Genomic DNA, 19,587 nt, shown 5'->3' with positions numbered 1-19,587 from the left:
ACCAAGTGGTTACTCTTTGACGGGCACGATCCCCTGCACATTGAGTGATAATATTTCACACTGTGTATGCTCGACCACCCCGCTGTTTACTCCAATGGAACAGTCCTACCCAGCATTTCTCTTTCAAATCCCTCCATTTTCTCTCTGGGAGGAGATTTCCTTTCCTTTTCCATTCCTGCGAGCTCTCAGATGATGTCATGCTCGCAGAGTTTCCACAGGCCCAAACAAGCCTGTTAACCTCAGCACTGCCTCTTGCCACCACACATTCCTGCTTCAAAAGAAGAGACCGCTAACCCCTCGCACCTGAGTTTTGTCCAGTGGAAACAACACAGCGACCTCTCACCGCCGACTGCCTTATCTGCTCACTCATGGCTGGGATGGTGGGAAAGCCGGGGTGTGAGCTGTAATTTTTAAAGACAAGTATGGTGATTTGTTGAAGATAAAGCGAATGTGTGTTGAGGCGAAGCCTTTGTGTTTGACATGAACTTAATAATATTGTTGTGACCTCTTCATTTAGCTGTGGAGCACCTCATCTTCCCGTTTAGTCTGACAGAAAAGGGATCTGAGAGATTGGCAAGTGGTATCAGCAGGAGAACGGAGAGTGAAAATCCTAAAGGGTTTAAAACATTTTTTACATGTATACGTTTTGGAATCAAAGGCATTACACAGATTTATTTTTCCTTCAAGAGTCAAACCCGCATGAGCTAATAAACTACTTAAATTCTTTTATTACAAGGAAACCATTCAGTCACTGTAAATGAAAAGAAAAGCAGACCATAATAAAAGCATCTCTGGCTTTTTTAAATTATTTTAGTTGGATGCCTTTTTAAAATTTTACATCCATCTGCAGCTATCAAGAATAATGGAGGGGGGGGGGGGGAACGAATTGTAAACAAAGTTGTTGTTTTTTTATTTCTTACTAAAACCAAAAAACTGGTTTGAGCCTGGCAGGTGAATTTTTATGAGCTCTCCTCTTGAATTGCTGTTAGTGGTCTTTGAGAGAATAGTTGCATAATTACTCTGGGATACAGAGTGTCTACGATCTGCTCTGTGGCCTGTTTTCTTGTGCCTTCAGGCAAAACCAGAGGCCCACACAGCATAAAACCATGTGTTACATCACAGTGCAAATGCCCCACCCACCCAGCCACACTGCAAACACAGAAATATAGGTGACGCAAAGGGTAAAAGAATAAAACAAAATGTTTGAGGTCAAACATAGGCAAAAATATAGCTTTTAGGTGATGACATCCTCAACTGCACAACGTTGTGGTTAAATCGATTAAATGTTTAGTTATTTAGAATCAAATTACTGATTTAAAGAAATGTTTATTTAAATCAATTTTTAAGCATAAATTACATATTCTCCAAATGCCACGGTTAGCTGCCTTTACGAGGTGTAAGGAGGTCCGCCCGAACAAAAGCTTAAAAAAGAAAAATAACATTTTAACTTGACCCGTCTCCTTGTGCACCCCTGCACTGCGGCTATTTTTATTTCACCCTGAGAAAGTCTCATTTTGACCTCTTCAACTCGCACACCCCCATGCACGCCCAAACTTGCCCACTGCATCAAAACAGAGACTCTTTAGCTTATGTTTCAGTGTGGAGAATGGGAAATAATCGGAAGAAAAATCTGGTTTGTAGTGCTGGTTAGCAAAGGTTGTGTTGGTGTGACCAGAAAACCCAGAAGTGCGCTGTGACCAGTGTACAGTTATTCATAGCCTTCTTAAATAAATGTCACTCATTTCAAACCTAAATGATTAAACTGTGCAGCCACAGCACAACAGGCTTTGTTTATTTAGATGTTTTAAAATTGTCTATCATGCATGCAAATCTGATAAGCTATCCAAGCTGACATTAATGTATAAATGATTTCTTAAACTCAGTATGTTGCGCACAATAAAGTGCTTAAATATTGACTGTAATTTAAACTTCTATTCTTCTATAGTTTGTGCACCAGAAAGACACAGATTATATTTATAAGCTGCAATATTTTGTGGTATGTATATGTAATTAAAATTTTATTTAAATGACATAAATTAAAGCAAATTAAAGCTAACAGCACACACAAATACAAATAAATATTACATGCACAGAGAGCTAAAGCTTCCATCAGCCCTGGTTACCAGCTTAGTCTCCTCTGAAGCAGTGAGGCCGTCATGTGAGCCGCACAGACGTGGGTTTGGGCGGGCGAGTGGGCGGCTGGGAGCAAGAGGCAGCCCTGGTTTACAGGTCAAGCCTGCAGCTTTACAAGGGAAATCTCCAGAGCCACTATAAATACCACTGTGAGTTTTAAGGGTGCAGTATATCACACCACTGGTTTTGAAGGACCACAAACCGACCTAGTTTTTTTTGTTGTACTTCCCCCTCCCCCTCTCTCAAATGTACAGTGAGTCTGAAGACAATTAAATGGGAATTTACCCCTTTTACATTTCGAGTGACTGTTAATTGATTGGCTCGACTTCAAAACAAGCCCTCCCTCTGTAACACGCGTCAGATCCATATATCACTTGAGTACCTTAAAGTCTGGGGGTGGTTCAACCATATTCCCCTTTGCTGAATTTCTGAACAAAGGGCACAAACATGTCAGGAACCATTTCAAGTAAATTGTGAGGATTTTCAATGAGCCCCACCTGCAAGCAAGACATTCATTCAGCTCAAACTGATGTACTATGACTTGAAATGAGGCCTAATGATTTGCTTAAGGAAACGGCTGCATAAAACTTACAGCCCTGTCAAAGTGACACAGCCGTGCAGCATGTGCAGCATAAATCACCCCGTTTCGTTGCTCTCGGGGTGATTGGTTACGCGGTTCATTTTAGATGAATTATTATTCATTCAGTTTTATTTCATTTTATGGTGAGAAAAAGAAAAGGTTGGAGAGTCTCGGGTTGTCATTTGAACACCTGAGCGCCACAGATGTGCAGTCAGAGGACATAAAAGCAGCGATTGCAAATCTCACGTGCAAATCTCATCAGCCAGCGCTAGTTAGCAGCAGACGACGTTAATTGGTTCCAGAAGTGTTGCTCTCATTCACACTAGCTGAGACGGCAAGCGGTGAGCGGAGGCAGAAAGCGGGAGGACAAAAAAAAAAAAAGCTGCAAGGGAGGGCAAGTAATGAGAGGTCAGCCGCCTTACAGTTGAGCTGCCAGAGCCAGAAAGGCACGCCAATTTTATGGTCAATTGGGCGACGCATCTGGACTCATAGATCACAGGGCTGCGAGGCTGGACTTAGCACCCAGCTCACACATTTCACACACACAACACAGACCACACAACACACACAATTACAGGCAAACAGGCTAGACACACACAAACCGAAGAAACACGATACATGAGGCATATGCGCATTTAATACCAGAGCTTCACATATTTTTCCTCAATGATTTCATAAAGTAAGGATTTCTAAGTGCTGTACTGTGAAAATCATACCACTGTCATCTTAAGACATTTTTTTCAGTATTTTCCATAGTTAACAAGCTGGAATTAGGCTCCAAGTATATAATCAGACTGATGCTAAATAAAACTAGTTTCAACATGCACAGAGATAGAAAACATACTACCACCAGAGAAAGCAATTAGTAAGTAGCCTTAGAAAAACATGCTCATGCAATGATTCACTGTATACCCAGTCTTTATTCTACACCCTAATAACAGACTAATTAGGTGTTGTTGGTTGGACTTTGTGTTTAGACAGTTTCAATGTTGCATATAATGTATTTTGGACAAAAACTGGTTCTCGTTTTCAAGCTGAACTATGCTTTGATGGAGGGAATTACACATGCGGCCAAACACTATATCAAGTCAAATGAATAAAGGATTTCCACCACATGTAATTATGGTACTTTGAAAAATTATATGAAATAGTTTTTGGAAATTATTCGGAAGGTCACCACATTGAGAATGTGAATATCAAAGGTATAAGTTCCATGGGGTATGGGGTATTTAAAAAAACCTAAATAAAAAGGTCATGCGATATGACTGGAAGCTCCAGAACAGCTACTAACCTGAGGTTAGTTTGTTTTGTCAACTGCTGTTTCCATGATCTTTGAACCTCGGCTGCTGAGCCAAAAGAAACATAGTAGTACAAACAGCTACAATTTCCTGATGAATGAGCAAAATCAGACTGCGGATGAACAACATCATGCCGTGTGATGAAAAGCTCACACACACACGCACACACACACGTGAAAAGAGAACTCAAGGTAAGATTTTAGCCAAATTTAAATTTTTCTCTGTCGACAGCGCTGCTTTTAAACATCCATTTTACCATCATGTTTTAGTGCTACTTTTTTTTTCTTTTAGCAATAAGGCCATCGCATTTTGCTGATCCGGGCACTCGATTAATACATCAGATTTCATTCTTTGTTTTAACTGGTAACCGCCAATATCTGCAGCTGAAAAAACAACTTCACTGTGGCTAATTAATGTTATTTCCAAGACTTGGCCAAACTAAAAACTTAAAAATGGGTAAACATGGCCTCTGGGACCAGTGCATGTAGACACGCCATCAAAGATTGTTTAACTCGTGAAAGGGACAACACCTTTGTAAGTAATCTAGACGAATACCTCATTTTGAGACAGGGAAATGGCAGCTAGACAGGTGGCTGTTAATTCAACGGTGCCGCCATTATTGTTGCACAACAACTCAAGATAGTGATGATATCACAAAATCAGTGGATAAAATTTAACTAAATTGTTTAGTGGATCAAATGGGCAATGTGAACCAGTTACAACTTGCATATCAACTAAGAGCAAACATCATTACCAGGATGTATTAACACCATCAAAGGAATGCATAAAGACAGACCATTATTCACTAATAATCAATTCTGCTAAAAGAAAATGCTAAAGAAAGATGTTGCTAAACCAGCAAATGAACAGCCTTTGAAATATGCAATACGTATTTGTAATCATAAATTTAGCAGAAACTGCAGTGACTCTAAAGATCAGGGTGCACAGTAGCACATTTTAACAATGCAGCTAGTAATAAAGCAATGTGTTACTTTGGAAAACAGCGAGAAGCAGCAGGAATGAGCAGATAAACTGCTAATTAAATATATAAATCCTCCATAGTTCACCTGTCTTATGAATTGTCACATAACTGCATCTGTGCAACTGACTCAGTCCAATTTAGCAGGTCTGATGGGGTTGCCACAGAAACAGAAAAGTACGTGTCATTAGCAGTAGCCAGCCATAAAGCGTGTTGAAGCCGCAGTACGATGACTATTAAATGTTTCTTTCTTTCTGAGGCTCAGTTGGTTCCAGTTTGCTGTTTGTTTGTGGAAACAATACGAAGCCCTCAGCATACAGTTTGTGTTGATGTTAAGACCAGAGGAAGTTATGAGCGCTGCAGTGACCGACTCAGCAAAGCATTAGCGACTAATGCACAGTCTGCCTCAGCACACGGCGAGCCTACTCTGTAACTTTAGGTTGGTTGCCACTTTAAAGCTGAGCTGCAATTTCCTGGCACCACATAGAGTTGATCATGGAATATCTAAAGACTTTTCACAAACTGACTTGTTGCAATGGTGGCATCTGTTAAAAATACCACACTCAAATTCAGTGAGCTCCGTAAAATAACCTATTCTCTCACAAATGTTTGCAAAGGCAAACTTCATAGCTAGGTGCTATGAAATCCCCTGAATTCAGAGATTAAGAGATGTGGCCCGATACTTTTGCCTATAGTGTCTGTCGTGGCAGTCCTAGACAAGTTATGTCTAATAATCATAAAAAAAGTGCCAAAAAAGCAAACGAACAGAGTTTTTCCATGAACTGTATGCTTGTTAATATGTGTGTCCTACATTCCAAGTCACCTGCTGTACACCAGCAATAATAGGTGCTTAGAATTGCTAAATTGCATTATCATGCTGCATAAGACAAGACTTGCAACTAGCAACATGGATTAAATAATTCTCAAGACAGAGCTCACAGATGTGTTTAAGTGTAAGGGCTTTTTTCTTCCCTGCGCACCTATTTATTATTTATATATTTATTATTTATAATATAAAATATCAGCCCATCTATTTTTTTAAATGCAGGTTTAAGGTACTTTTGCACTGGCTTCACTTTCCAGATATGAACACCAATTCCATCTTCCATATACGGCACACATATTTGCTTATTATTTAAGTAGAATGAAAAGAAAATCTCAAGTCCTGCTGCCTATTTTAAACTGCACTCCACACATTACAGTTGCACTTACCTCTGTAGGCACTGCCAGTGAAGGTGCAAGGGGCTTCATGTAGTTGTACCTCAGCAATGTCATCATGACGACACAGCGAAATAGCTCCAAGACAGCCGATGATGGCCTGAATATAAGGACACATTAAGCAACAACGCATCACTTAGATGGAATAATTATATTTTAATGTGAGCTAATATCAACTTCCTGTGCTGATCAAATAGAGTTGATGAGGAGAGATTTGGTTTGAGATATATTATAATAATAATAATAATAATAATAATAATAATAATAATAATAATAATAATGGATTGGATTTATATAGCGCTTTTCAATGCCACTATTCATTCACTCTCGCATTCACACACTGGTGGAGGCAAGCTACGGTTGTAGCCACAGCTGCCCTGGGGCAGACTGACAGAAGCGAGGCTGCCATATCGCGCCATCGGCCCCTCTGGCCAACACCAGTAGGCGGTAGGGTAAAGTGTCTTGCCCAAGGACACAACGACCAGGACAGAGAGCCCGGGGATCGAACCGGCGACCTTCCGGTTACAGATGCGCTTCCCAACCCATGAGCCACGGTCGCCCCACTTTGAAGTCAGCTCCAGTGTTGTGGTACTTGCGTCAACTGAATTTAATCTTATATTCACTCACAACAAAGCATGTATAGTAGGAGTGTGTCTTTATCTTGTTTCTGTTTCTTTTAGTGAATTTCACAAGCTAAGTATGCAGAGTTTTATTTGGTAACAATGAAGAGAAATGAAATGATTCAATGCAAGGTTCATAGTTTAGTTACTGAAAACAAGGGTACATACTGCTGACCACCCCACAGTAATATTAATACTAATGTTCAGACCTTTAACTCTGGGCTGGCAAAGACCTATGGCTCCCAGAGATTCTTTGAGAGTTTTTCTTTGATTCGTTCTTGGACCCCAAAAGAGGTTGGACTGTCTAAAAGCAAGCCATTTTCAGAATCATTGAGTTTAAGATGCAAATACATTATTAGGAATTAGCAGCTCAGAGGAGAATAAAGAACAACTGAAGAAATCTAAACAGATAAGTACAATCAACTTGGCATTTTTACTTCAATGCTAATTTTAACACTCCACATTTTGTATTCCTTCAAATTCAGTCTTTGGATGATTGCCACTCAAAGCTTGAGAACCTCTACCAAAGCCAGAATAGTTCTCAGTCTTGCTTTTCTCTAACCTCCCCGAGACATTTTTAACTGTTTAGTCTAATTTTTAAATCCTCTAAAAGTCTCTTTGAAAATGAATCCATAAAGAAATATCTGTACTGTACCTCTGGTCGATGAGGAACCCCAGAGACGTGAGAGTGAGCAGAACGTAGCCAGTCATACCCAGAATAGTTAACTGGGACAGTATCTAGGATTGAGATACATTTGCATACCATGAGAAATGCGGTCAGGAAAAAATACATTAGATTCAAACCCTTAAATCAATATCATGGCCAGTCAAGTTACAATCACAGGAGACCTTACTGGGAGAGCAGTCATAAACCGCAGAGCTGTAATGCCAACCAAAACATGTCTGACCTTCGGAATAAGTGTACTGGCACACACGATATGCTGCCTCTTACTTTACACTGACATGCCTAGTTTACATAGACGCTCTAATCATCCCAGATGGGTCTTGACAGGGGACTTGACCACAGTTGAAGAGACTGTAGTTTGAATCCCCTAAATGGAGCCAAAACAACCAACTTTGGAGGAGAAATCCAATGCAGATTCTCACTGACCTTTCCAAGCTATTTGGAACATACACACAAACAGACTTGCATAAACACAAAGAGTAACGTACGCTCTAATCTGTGTTCTCCAACCTATGGCCTTGGCTAAGGGCAGCCGTTGGAAAGCCATTGTCTCCTGAGGATGCTGTGGGCTGTCAGCTTTGGTTTATATTTCTCTGACACTCAATACAGAGTCTAACAGCCAAATCTCACTGACTGCTCCCATGCTGTAAATACCCAGAGGGCTCGCGCTTGCCAGCACAAAAATCAACCCATCAACAGGATGCAATAAAACTGTATTTCTATACGTTTATCCAAGTCATAACCCATAAGCTGCCATAAGCACAATATTACCAGGAGCCTCTTACAGGAACACAGATACAATAATGCTTTCCATGAATCAGACAAGGAAATAATTTGAGCTCAGTCCATCTGTGAAGGACTGACAGTCTAGGGTGACCTTCATTCATAGTTTATTAAGGCAGATTAATCACTGCAATGGAGTTCAAGGGCTATGGATACCATTATTTTTGGTAAGCGTATAATGAGAGGAGAATTGTTTTGATATCAAAGGTTATGTGAACTTTTCTGTGTCTGATAACCCGAGAGGCTCAGCAGACCAGATGTATTTAGTAACCTAATCTTTATTTCTTGTTGTTGTTTGTTTGTCTTTCTATCATCCAGGGGGCATGCAGCTGAGACACTACACTAGAGAGAAATTCCTCCATAAAGCCCTAAGTGTCATCAACTCACATTTCATTTCCAAGAGTTTTTAAAGAAACACTTTGTGCTTCTTTTGTCATGGTAATTTTTCAAGTGATCAACTGACAACTTGTAGCAATATCAGCAGAGGTCGGAAATGACAGTTAACATCTGGTGGCAACACTGTAAGGACTGATTGTGTTATGTTGTCTCTTGAGATGAGCAAATTAACTAATTACCCAGGCCATTATTGATGAAGACTGATCAAACAGGAAAAAACAAGCAAACCAAAAAAAAAAAAAAAAAAAAACAGTGCCAGTAACATGTAATAATGAATCAGGTATCAGGTAAGTAAACATGATTCCTGTTATACTGAACTATTTTAAGGAGAGTGTGTTTCCAGCAAACCATTAAATGGGATAACAAAATAACACACCTGTTAATGTAAAGTAACAAGGACAGCTCTACAAACGACATCATCCAAAGTGACCACACATCTGAATAAACCTCTCTTCTAAAGTAAAGTAGTCTCAGCATTTTATATTTTGTAGAACTGATTGCACTCTTACTGTATTAGATTCAAATGGGGGGAAAAAAGCAGGGCTTGCTCTACTGTGTGATTCATTAGCCAATGAGCTTATAGTAGCTCTTGATTTTACAGTCAGAAATGCCCCCATGCTCATGTGTCTACCTTCAAAAATCTGAAATGTACTGTGGTGGGAAAAAAGAAAAAAAAAAACTTTCACTTATAAGGCTCCAAATGGGACTTTATGCCATGAAGCTTCTGGCGTACAGCTTTTGTGCTGATGTTAATGCCTGGCAGTTTGGGAGTCTGTAGTTATTAAGTCAGTTATTGAGAGCATTGGTAACTATTACATGCACTCTTATATGCACTCTTCAACTTTACAATCTGCGTTGCAGCTGTTCTGAAATACTTCACAATACCACCATCTGATCGTGGAATATCTAGCAGAGTAAAAATCTCAAAAATTGACTTGTTGCATCAGTGAATCCTATTATATTAGCAAAATAATTCAGTGAGCTCTTTAGAACATTGCTTGTAAAGTCACAGTGCACTTATTGCTTTATTTCATACACCTGTGGCAATGCTATTGAGAACACCTTAATTCAGAGATTACCAGTGAAGCTCAGTACTTTTGCTCAAATAGTGAATATTTTTGTACTTTCGGTAATTTGCAAAAACTTCAAAAGAGTGAAAGCAAAACCTGTGTTTGTGCATGTGTGTGTGTGTGTTTCACTTTTGGTCTGCTGGGTAGAAATGCCCAAACATACTTTAAATGAGAAAAAGTTCTGATGGTCAATTTCCCTCACTGCCTCTAATAATAACCGTTTAAAATACGTACATGTAAAGCATACACACTGGCCTGATGATGATGTAATTGAAGAGTAGCTTCACTTGTTTGAAATAGCCATGTTTTCATGGCTTCGAATTAACACAAAGCACATAAATTGTCCGGCAGCGTGTCTTCAATTGTCAAGCTAAATAAGCAGCTAGCGAACATGTGGGTATAAATACATAAGAGTGACATGATTTATTGTTGGGCCAAGGAGCTCACTTTGTTATTTTCCCTCCAAGTCTGATTGCTGCATCCTGAAGGCTATTTGGTTTGGGAAATGGTTGACTCGACACAATTAAGGCGTTTGTGTTCACTGCTGGACCACCAGCTGGTGTTTCGTTCGCCAAAAGGGAGGGGATCCCTCGATGCTGGAGAGGAGGTGTGTGTGAGAGGTGACCACAACTAACAGAGCCCCAATGGAGGTAGCAATCGGGGGGGGGGGGGGGAGGGGGGGAGAGAAGACAGGGCATTTTATTTAGAGTTTGAAGAGGTTTGGTGTGACAGCTCTTTCTGGCTAACCAAAACTGTGCCTGGGGGAAAAAAATCCTTCCAAAGATAACTGCTGGGGAGGTTCTTTTCTTTCTTTTTTTTCCTGAAGGAGGAGGAAGGGGGTCTTTTGGCTTGTTGGGTGGAAAATAATAGACAAGGTTGCTTTAAAGGGGAATGCTGATCCGTCATTCTGTCATGATGTTAGACACAGCTAGTCTTTTTCTGCTGGCTAAGTAGAGGACTCTGCTCCATTATGGACCAGCCACAACAAACTGGATAACTGGATGAATCAGTGTTGGAAAACAAACACGTAAACTCAGTCTTAAATTGGGAACTCTGGACCACCTTGTCATACTTTGAGGGATTACAGTAGCCTAAACAAATCAGTAGTTAGTCTAGACTAAGCTACCCCAGATTTAATCCTATATATCTGACAAATCCAACTAAAAAAAGGGAATTTAAAGAACTCTATGAAGGGAGCTGAAGTGTCACCCTCCAAATAAAGTTTAATAACAATCACTTTGTCTAATGTGACAAATACATACCATCTTGTTTTCAAACAAATCATGGTAAGTCTTCAGCACCAAAAGGAAATGTATGACTGCATAAATTTGTACAGGCAGTGACCAGCTGGGATTATGAGGCACTTCCTTTCCGGTAACCTGTGAATGGAAAATAAACATGTTTAATTCCCCGAACCCTGATATTTTTGAACAGTTTCTCACAGCCAACAAGGCTTAAATACTAATTTTACCCTGATGGTAACAGTTTTAATGTCATGCTGTCATTTGAATTCAAAACTAGTACAAAAAAAATCTTCTAAAAACATCATGTATGCTATTATTTCTGACTCAAAAAACAACTGAAGCCATTAACCAGTGACACATTACCCCACATTCACAGAAGCCTGTGAATAGTTAAAATAGTTCAAATGATGATAGAACATGCACCAAGACTATTCACAGGCTTCTTCGTCCACACACACAACAACAACACATGTCTGCTTTATGATTGTGGCATTATCACAATAGTCTAAAAATTTCAGATTGATAATCAATAAATTTTCTCAGATGTTATGTTTACACAAACAAAGTTATAGTCACCCATGCCCAAGCAACGTACCCCTGTACAACTGCATGCTTGGGCATTTGAGGCATGTTCCTTAACATTTGACACACAGGTACTGACAGCAATGCTATGCTAATTTTTAATAACATTAGATGTAGGGTGTTAGGTCAATATAGGTTTTATTATTTGCTACACCTCACGCTAGTTTGCCTTAAAATGATACACATAGCTCCCATTGGACAAAGAAAAAGACGACTTTAAGGGTACTATGACATGCAACAGAACATAAACAACAACAGAATCTGTTGAACAAATAACGAGCTAAGCGGTCCAGTCGTCTCATATTAGGTTAACAGACTGGATTAAAGGAAACCGTCTGCAACCACCAAACTTTCTTCTCTAAATGCATGTCACCATTTTGCAGCATGTTCAGATATGTGCATGAATCATTTCCAGCAAATCATCTGAGTCATGCATGGCAAAATTATTCTCTACCAGTAATAACAGAAACAAAGAAAATGCCATTTGTAGAATGCAATTGCACCCAGTGGCTAACTCTGAGAATATGCCATGTATAAACACTGCATGCTGGTGGTGAAAAACAAAACAAAAGGGTATGATAAAGATGAGGAAAAGATGCTAAACTTTAATTAAAAAAAAAAACAAACAAACTTGTAAACCCACCCAATGTGCCTTTCTTCAAAAAGACATTTTCTTTCTTTAGCATCCTACTAGTGGAATTTCAGAACTGGTGAAAATTAGCTTGTTGTTTTCCATTTACAAAGTCATCCAGGATTTATTGGGTGCAGCGGTTTCCCTTAAACACTGAGGAATATCTGAGTCCTTCTGTAAGAATTCCCTGAGTCATTTGACCTGTTTTTCCCTTCTGTCCAAGACAATAAGTAATTAAGCCCTGAGGACTTTATGGGAATGAAAAATAACTGGCTAATCAGCAATGCCTGTTTCTCATTCAGGGGTTTCCCAGGATTTTGAGGAACCAAACCATCACATGTGGGTTCCCCCTCAAAATCCCATCCCCAACCCTGTAGATATTCCAGTCTGCTGCTCTGCTTATTCTCAGAGTTGAAACACGTTGAACCCTTTTTCCTCTTTCACTCCCCTCTTTTTCCTCTTTCCTTCACCAGCAGATATCAAGAAGTAGCCGCCTACATAAAGCCTTTCAAGATATTTCAGTTAAGTTCCAGCTCTGACCATGTTTAGAATTACCCTGCTGGGTTTAAAGAGCCAATTTAATCGTAAAGTCAAAGGGGACTTTTTTTTTTTTGCAGTCTGAAGCATGAGGGAACTAAATATGCGACACCATCAGCGTTATTTCAAAGCTAACCACCGGGGCATTCAGCTGGAGCCTGTATTTCTTTCTGCATACACACAAAGTCACGCACACACATGCACATTTACGCTAAACTGCAAGTGGTTTTATTCACGCAGACTGTGTTTAAAGACAGTGAAACTAAACTTATTGTGTCGCCTCTACAAAGGCTTTGCAGCTTTTATTTGATGTGGCAGTTTCTTGTAAAACTGGCAGAATATACGAGTCCTTCAATAAGGAATGCTCTGAGTCATTTAGGCCTGTGTGTTGTGTCTGTCAAAATGATGGGTAATGAAGCATGAGGGCATTTTGTCCTTAGAAATGATGCAAACCTTTGGATTGTCATTGTGGTCACCCAGCCGACGTTTACCAGGTTTCCAACTTGGACCGTTGAGGAAAGTTGACAGTTTGTTGCTGATAGTTTTGTAGGTTTTGGATTTCTTCCACAAATACAAGTAGTAATGCAACTAAAAGGGAAAAAAATACAACCAAATTAGACATTAATACATAATCAAACACTACATTTAACTGATGAATGCTAACAAAGGAACAGCAATAATCCTAGAATGAATGTTTCTATTTTCTTTGGGCAGAACATTGCTCATGCAGTGCTCTGCCAACAGTGATGGCAGCAAAAATAATCATAACATCCACCTGGCATTACATTTTATTGGCGTCTTTCACCTCAACTGGGCAGTTTGTTTAGAGTAGAGTCATAATGTTATGGTTACAAAATGGACACTCGGCCAGTGAGGGAAACATGAGCTCACACCTCATCTACCAAAGGTGTTTATACCCAGATGGAGGTGAGCTGCTTGACCAATCGCCAACTTGTGGTAGCCACATCAATGATGAAAGATGAGACTAACCTGCACATAGAGGATTTCAAATCTTTTGATGGGGAAAACCAGGCCGTACACGACTTGGTTGGCTTCTTGAGCAAAGGTACCTGGGGATGGTATGAATAGCGGTGTGCAAAACAAAATGATGTGAATAAATGACTCAAACTTCTATTCCTGTTATTTATTCTTAAAACCTGAGGTAATACATTAAGGTTTAAAAGTTTAAGATGTTTAAATATCCAACAAAGAAAACGTGTCACCAGAAAGACAAACATGAAATGAATCACATGTTTCTATTGTTATTAGCATTTTCTTCATCTTTAAGCTATTTGTCCCTCCACCCAGCTGCTAAATGCTCCACGTTCACCAGCTTTTCATTGATTTTATCTGTTGTTCACTTGACCAAGACAATAAAACTGAAGTGTAAAACGAAAATGAACTAAAAGATGCTAAAACTCTGAGAGGGTTAGTGACAGACAATGGTTAACAAAGGTTAATTCGGCCTCCAGTTTAACAGTGAAAATGCTACTAAGGGAATGTAGAAACGCTCCTTTGAGTCAGTATCCTTTGCATAAACTGACTTTTCTTTGAACATATACCCTAAAAACAATAAGGTACTATAAAAACACCAGGAACATCTATTCAACATCTATAAAACCACCATCAACTACAGAGAAGTGTGTTTCTCATGATTTAAACAGATACCCTGCACAGACATTTGTGGCAAACTGTTTTATTTTCATCACTGTAGTATTGGGTGATACCTTAATTTTTCAAGCCCAAGCATCACAGGTATGTCTGCATGTTCTCAGTTATGTAGGCCACGGTAGTCTTAAGCATTTGAGTTGAAAGGAACAGGATTTCTTTTCAAGTTCATGAAGAGGTTTCACTTCTCATCTGTGATGTTTCTTTGGTTCTAAAAACTGATGGAGTCCCAGGTATTTCAGGAGGAGTGCCTCTGAATATTCATATTTTGGACAATGACAACAATTTGAGAGGAGGCCATCTATTTCTACTGTGAGCCATCATCACCAAATTGAAGCATACGACACCAAATATTCCCCACCTATAAGTCACAGTCTTGACATCCCTTTGCAGGCATTTCAATCCCCACTCAAACCTTGAACCAGATGACCTTAACTTTTATGGCCGTGTGGCATGGCAATGTCTCAGACTCCACATCTTTACTCCTGTGAGCATAATGACCCATGCCTGGGTTCACAGCCTCACTCATGTAGACTCACAATCACTCTCAGGACCACCTCCGAAGGGACAACCTCAATAGGGGTCTCCAATAGTTTTTGAAACTAAAGAAAATCAGATGAGAGGTAAAATATCTTCATAAACCAAAGAATTTCAGTTGTTCTGAACTCAAGTAATCAAGATCATCACAGACAGGAGAAACTAACAACACCTGGAAGACTTTCATGGTACAGAAAGTCCATCATACAGAAATTTGATCATAATTAAAGTATTTCACCTGAATGCTTTGAATCTTTGAAGGGAAAGTTCAGATTTCAAATTTTAGAAAAAATCTATAGAAATACAGTTTCCCGTGCAAGGGTTACTATGCAGTTTTGTGTATTTGAGGTCTGTGTGGCTAAAAATAATGCATGTCAACAGCAGCTATAAATGGTATAGTCAGTGCAAGAAGAACCATTTGCCTTTTGCACAAAACAGATGTGGGGGGCAGCACTGGTGGCATTAAGAATTAATCCCATTGTAGGAATTTTATTATTTTAGAACAGATACAAATGTTGATACAACTCAGTGGTGATCCAGCTGTCACACTCTACAAATGCCATCACAGACTAAAAGTTACACTGTCATAAATAAAGTACATTCACTTGCATTCAAAAGAAAAACAATAAGAAGCAAATACAAATGACTTACCAAATAATCTGTCCCAAATAATCAGAATACCACCATAGTTCTTGTCAATGCAATAAAGGTTCCGCCCTGTTGAGTTTACATTCGTGAGGTTGCTGTATTACTTATTCACATTTTAGATAGATAGATATAAACATTTTCAGAATTAACTCTGATCCATAAAACATCTCCAACATGTCTACTCATTCAATCTTTCAGTCCTTATGCAATGTTTGATGTAAACAGCGTAAGGTTGGATAAAATTACCGTCCTCTTACCATGATGAACTCTGTGGTGTTTTGGAGTGTTCAAGATCCACTCCAGAGGTCCAAGGTCTCTGATTAACTGGAAGAAAGATATAAAATCAACTTTAAAGTAATAAAGTTTCATTTTCCTTATACAAATTAAAATACAAATAAACCGTCTTTACTTGGTTTCCCAGTGACAGCATTGACGTGTTTAATTTCTTTTTGTCCTATTTGCTTCATTTATGCTCCAGTAAAGACAAAATTCAGACAGTAACCCTAACTTATTATTTTCCATCTCCCAGAGAAACCAGAATGAAACAGTTGTTGCTGTTATTGCCACTAGTCCAACTGCCTGTTTGTCGAAACACTAGAATAATCACTCTTCTTCCATCTGGTCCCATTCAGTCATCTCAATGTAATGTCTGCAGTCATTAACACCTGTGTGTATGTTGAAGGGCGCAGGGGGTCCCAAAACAGAGCAATAGTACCAAATATATATTACTTTACATGCAATAACAATTCTGCTTGGAATGAAGTGGACAGAAAACCCTTTTGCTGCAGTGGGTAAACTCACGAAGTTTCATCTTCTGGAGAGCAGGAATGCTACAGTACTGTAAGTGAAGGCAACTGGTATAACTGGTCTGATGGTGGCAGCACAGAAGTATTCATGTAGCTACCACAAAGAAAACTGTCAATGATCACAATGAATTTTCTTGAAAACTGTGGATGCTTAAGAAACAAACATTAAATAGTGGAATGATGAAACTTTATTTGAATTTGAATAAAACTGTTGCCCTAGTGTTTTCAATTGGCAAAACCATTTCTCTGACCAATGGAAATATCCATCCATCCATCTTCTTCCGCTTATCCGGGGCTGTGTTCCGGGGGCAGCAGCCTAAGCAGAGAAGCCCAGGCCGCCCTCTCCCCAGTCACTTCCTAGAGCTTGTCCGGGGTAACACCAAGGGCTTCACAGGCCAGCTGAGAGATATAATCTCTCCAGCGTGTCCTGGGTCTGCCCCAGGGCCTCCTTCTGCCCCAGGGCCTCCTCCCGGTGGGACATACCCGGAACACCGCGCCCAGGAGGCATCCTTGTCAGATGCCCGAACCACCTCAACTGTCTCCTTTCAACGTGGAGGAGCAGCGGCTCTACTCTGAGCCCCTCCCGAATTGCCGAACTTCTCACCCTATCTCTAAGAGAGAGACCCCACAGGAGGTGCCATAGGGGTTGGGTGCATTGTGAGCCAGGCGGCGGCCAGGAGCAGAGGTCCTGGCGGGCCGATACCCAGCTACCAAGACTGGCCGATGGAAATAATTTGGGCAACTTTAAATCTAAACTAGTACTAAAAAAAGTTAAATATTCCAGCAAATTGCTGTTGGAAGCCTTACTATAGCTGTCAGAATCACTTTCAAATATTCATAACATCCATAATTACATTTGTTGCCCTGATTAACACACTCAAAAGAGTTAATTTCTCCAATAAATAATATTATTTATGGTGATGTTAGCACAACAACTACAGTGTTGGAAAAAAGACTTTGTGGCAATAGCAGAAAACTCCTGACAATGGTTAAAGACATTGTCACACACACACACACACACACACACACACACACAGTCTAGTCCAACACCCATGAGGTTTAAACCATCAGGAATACATTTTCTTATTCATTTCTTGTTGGAAGGTACCAAACTGATTCCTCCGTGAGTCATTATAGATTAAAGAGGTCACACTGAGCATATTTCACACAGTTCATGTTTCTCTTTTGGTTGCAAGTCATATTTCGATGGATCACATCAGTATGACAGACGGAGAAATGTGCGTGGTTGGACAGAATTTCTCTGCGATTCATTATTTCCACATAATGGCTGCGCCTGGCAGCAGAGCGTGAGAGTTTTATCTTGAATGAAAGGGGTCTCCACCACTTCACTCCAGCTCTGAAGCTGCAGCGAATAGTGAGCCAGTAAATTCTATGACATCAAAAAAAAAAAAAAAAAAAAAAAGAGAAGGCATAAATTACATCCCTCAGAAAATTGTGACTATTACGACTGTTCTCACTAATAGCGCACTAAAAGATCGAGGGCGTTCCAAATCCATTCATTCCCTCTAACGATTGTGGGGATTGTAAAAGTGATACTCTCAGTCACTTTAAAAGGCAGACAGAATGGTCATGCTTCTGTTTGGAATATTTCATAAAATCTCATTATTTTTTATTGAATACAGGCTCCACTGCAACATGGAGTCCACAAAAGTCTGGCTTAACAGACAGATTAGCACTGGCACAGAGAGACAGACAACTTTACAGATTTTATTTTCCTATTGATTCTTTAAACAACAACCACATTAATTCAGGTAATACTAATCTGGTAGTGCTACATGCTGCCTGAAAATATTTTATAATTGCATCATAGAGGTGTTATACCTCTTTGACTAAACAATGAAGTTGCAGCCATGTTACTGAATTATGCCATTGAATAATTGACATATAAGCATTTTTCCAGACATTATGTCACCATAGATAAACAGAACTTTGAAAAACTACCCTGAATTGAAATCTGCAGAAGAATTCCCCAACGGTAAGGTGATTATCTGCCAGTTCTCAACATCCAATGTCTATAGCCAGGTGACTACTTAATGTCTATTTAGATAATGCTTCTAAATAACTGCTCAAAAATGCCTGAAGGCATTTAGAGTCTGTTGTAGAACCAAATATAACATGCAAAAACGTTTCATTTCAGCACTTAATTGTACCTCATTGAAATTTCGTTATTGTTAGAAAAGGAATTCTTACATATGCACTAAAATATTTAGCTTCAAAGTAACAGCTGTTCTTACAGCTGCAAACAAAACAATTTAAAAATATTGCAACTTTAACTCTGAAGGCAAACGTTCTCCTTTTTGGGAATGTTTCACTTTTTTAAGTTTCACTACTCCTCAGAAAGTAGGTAGCAGGTGTTTGCAGACAACTCTAGATCTTCCATGAAAAATGACTATTAACCTACAAGCAACCACTCAACCAGGCAGGAAATGCAGTTTGATGACGACATACATCCAGAGTCAGTAATGATTTAGATTCAGTTTAAGGGAAAAATATATATACATAAAAACATAACAAGTGAGTCGTTTTTATAGGAAAATGCCATTCCAAACCTTTAAACAGAAACAGTGTCATATTTATAATATACTGACACCAAATCTCTTATAAATACACACCTAGTGAAAACGTAAGCAAAGAATATGGAAAACTACCGTGGGTTAGTATTAAAATCAGGTCCTTGTTTTGGCATTTTTCCACAGAAAAAAAAACAAAAAAAAACAAACACATACACTGTTGAATGAGCCTGTTTGGCATTTACCTCAGTATGGATCCAGAACTGGTAGAGCAGGTTTAATTGTATGTGAACAGCGAATATGGATGGAGGTACAGCCAGAGCCATCGGCAAATAGAAAACCTGAAGAAAGAAAGATTTCAACAGAAATCTAATGGAACCAGAGTACAATGTGACAGAGTCCCAATAACACAGGTTTATTGCTCCAATAAGGTGGAACTACAAGCCTGTTTTTGCTAAATGATGCTTTTATTATTTTCCTGACTGACTATGTTAAACAAAAGTAAAACAATCCAGGTAACAATGTCCTGTAGGTTTAAGTGTTTATTATTCAAAACTGAATAAAACTCTTTCCACAGTCAGAGATTTGAGTCTTGAAGCTTTCAAAGATTTAAGTGAAGCACTTTAAATTAATATTTCTAT

The 19,587-nt window shown here is 39.3% G+C and overlaps 1 protein-coding gene across 2 annotated transcripts in view; it reads right to left on the bottom strand.

The window, feature by feature from the left end:
• Window positions 1-19,587, bottom strand: part of agmo (alkylglycerol monooxygenase) — a 56,848-nt gene that overhangs the window by 17,883 nt on the left and 19,378 nt on the right. For both annotated transcript variants that reach the window (XM_085366668.1, XM_085366667.1), the window contains exons 5-12: window positions 19,192-19,287; window positions 15,867-15,933; window positions 15,613-15,678; window positions 13,747-13,826; window positions 13,210-13,344; window positions 11,025-11,141; window positions 7,484-7,566; window positions 6,203-6,308 (exon numbers count right to left, since the gene is read on the bottom strand). In XM_085366668.1, coding sequence (XP_085222794.1) covers window positions 6,203-6,308; window positions 7,484-7,566; window positions 11,025-11,141; window positions 13,210-13,344; window positions 13,747-13,826; window positions 15,613-15,678; window positions 15,867-15,933; window positions 19,192-19,287 — 750 coding nt within the window. The remainder of the gene's footprint in view (window positions 1-6,202; window positions 6,309-7,483; window positions 7,567-11,024; window positions 11,142-13,209; window positions 13,345-13,746; window positions 13,827-15,612; window positions 15,679-15,866; window positions 15,934-19,191; window positions 19,288-19,587) is intronic.

Source organism: Diplotaxodon limnothrissa, linkage group LG11 (assembly GCF_057381915.1).
Source record: "Diplotaxodon limnothrissa isolate DT_005_m linkage group LG11, D_limnothrissa_male_GT1.1, whole genome shotgun sequence".
NCBI lineage: Eukaryota > Metazoa > Chordata > Actinopteri > Cichliformes > Cichlidae > Diplotaxodon > Diplotaxodon limnothrissa.
This window is presented reverse-complemented; position numbering and strand designations above follow the sequence as displayed.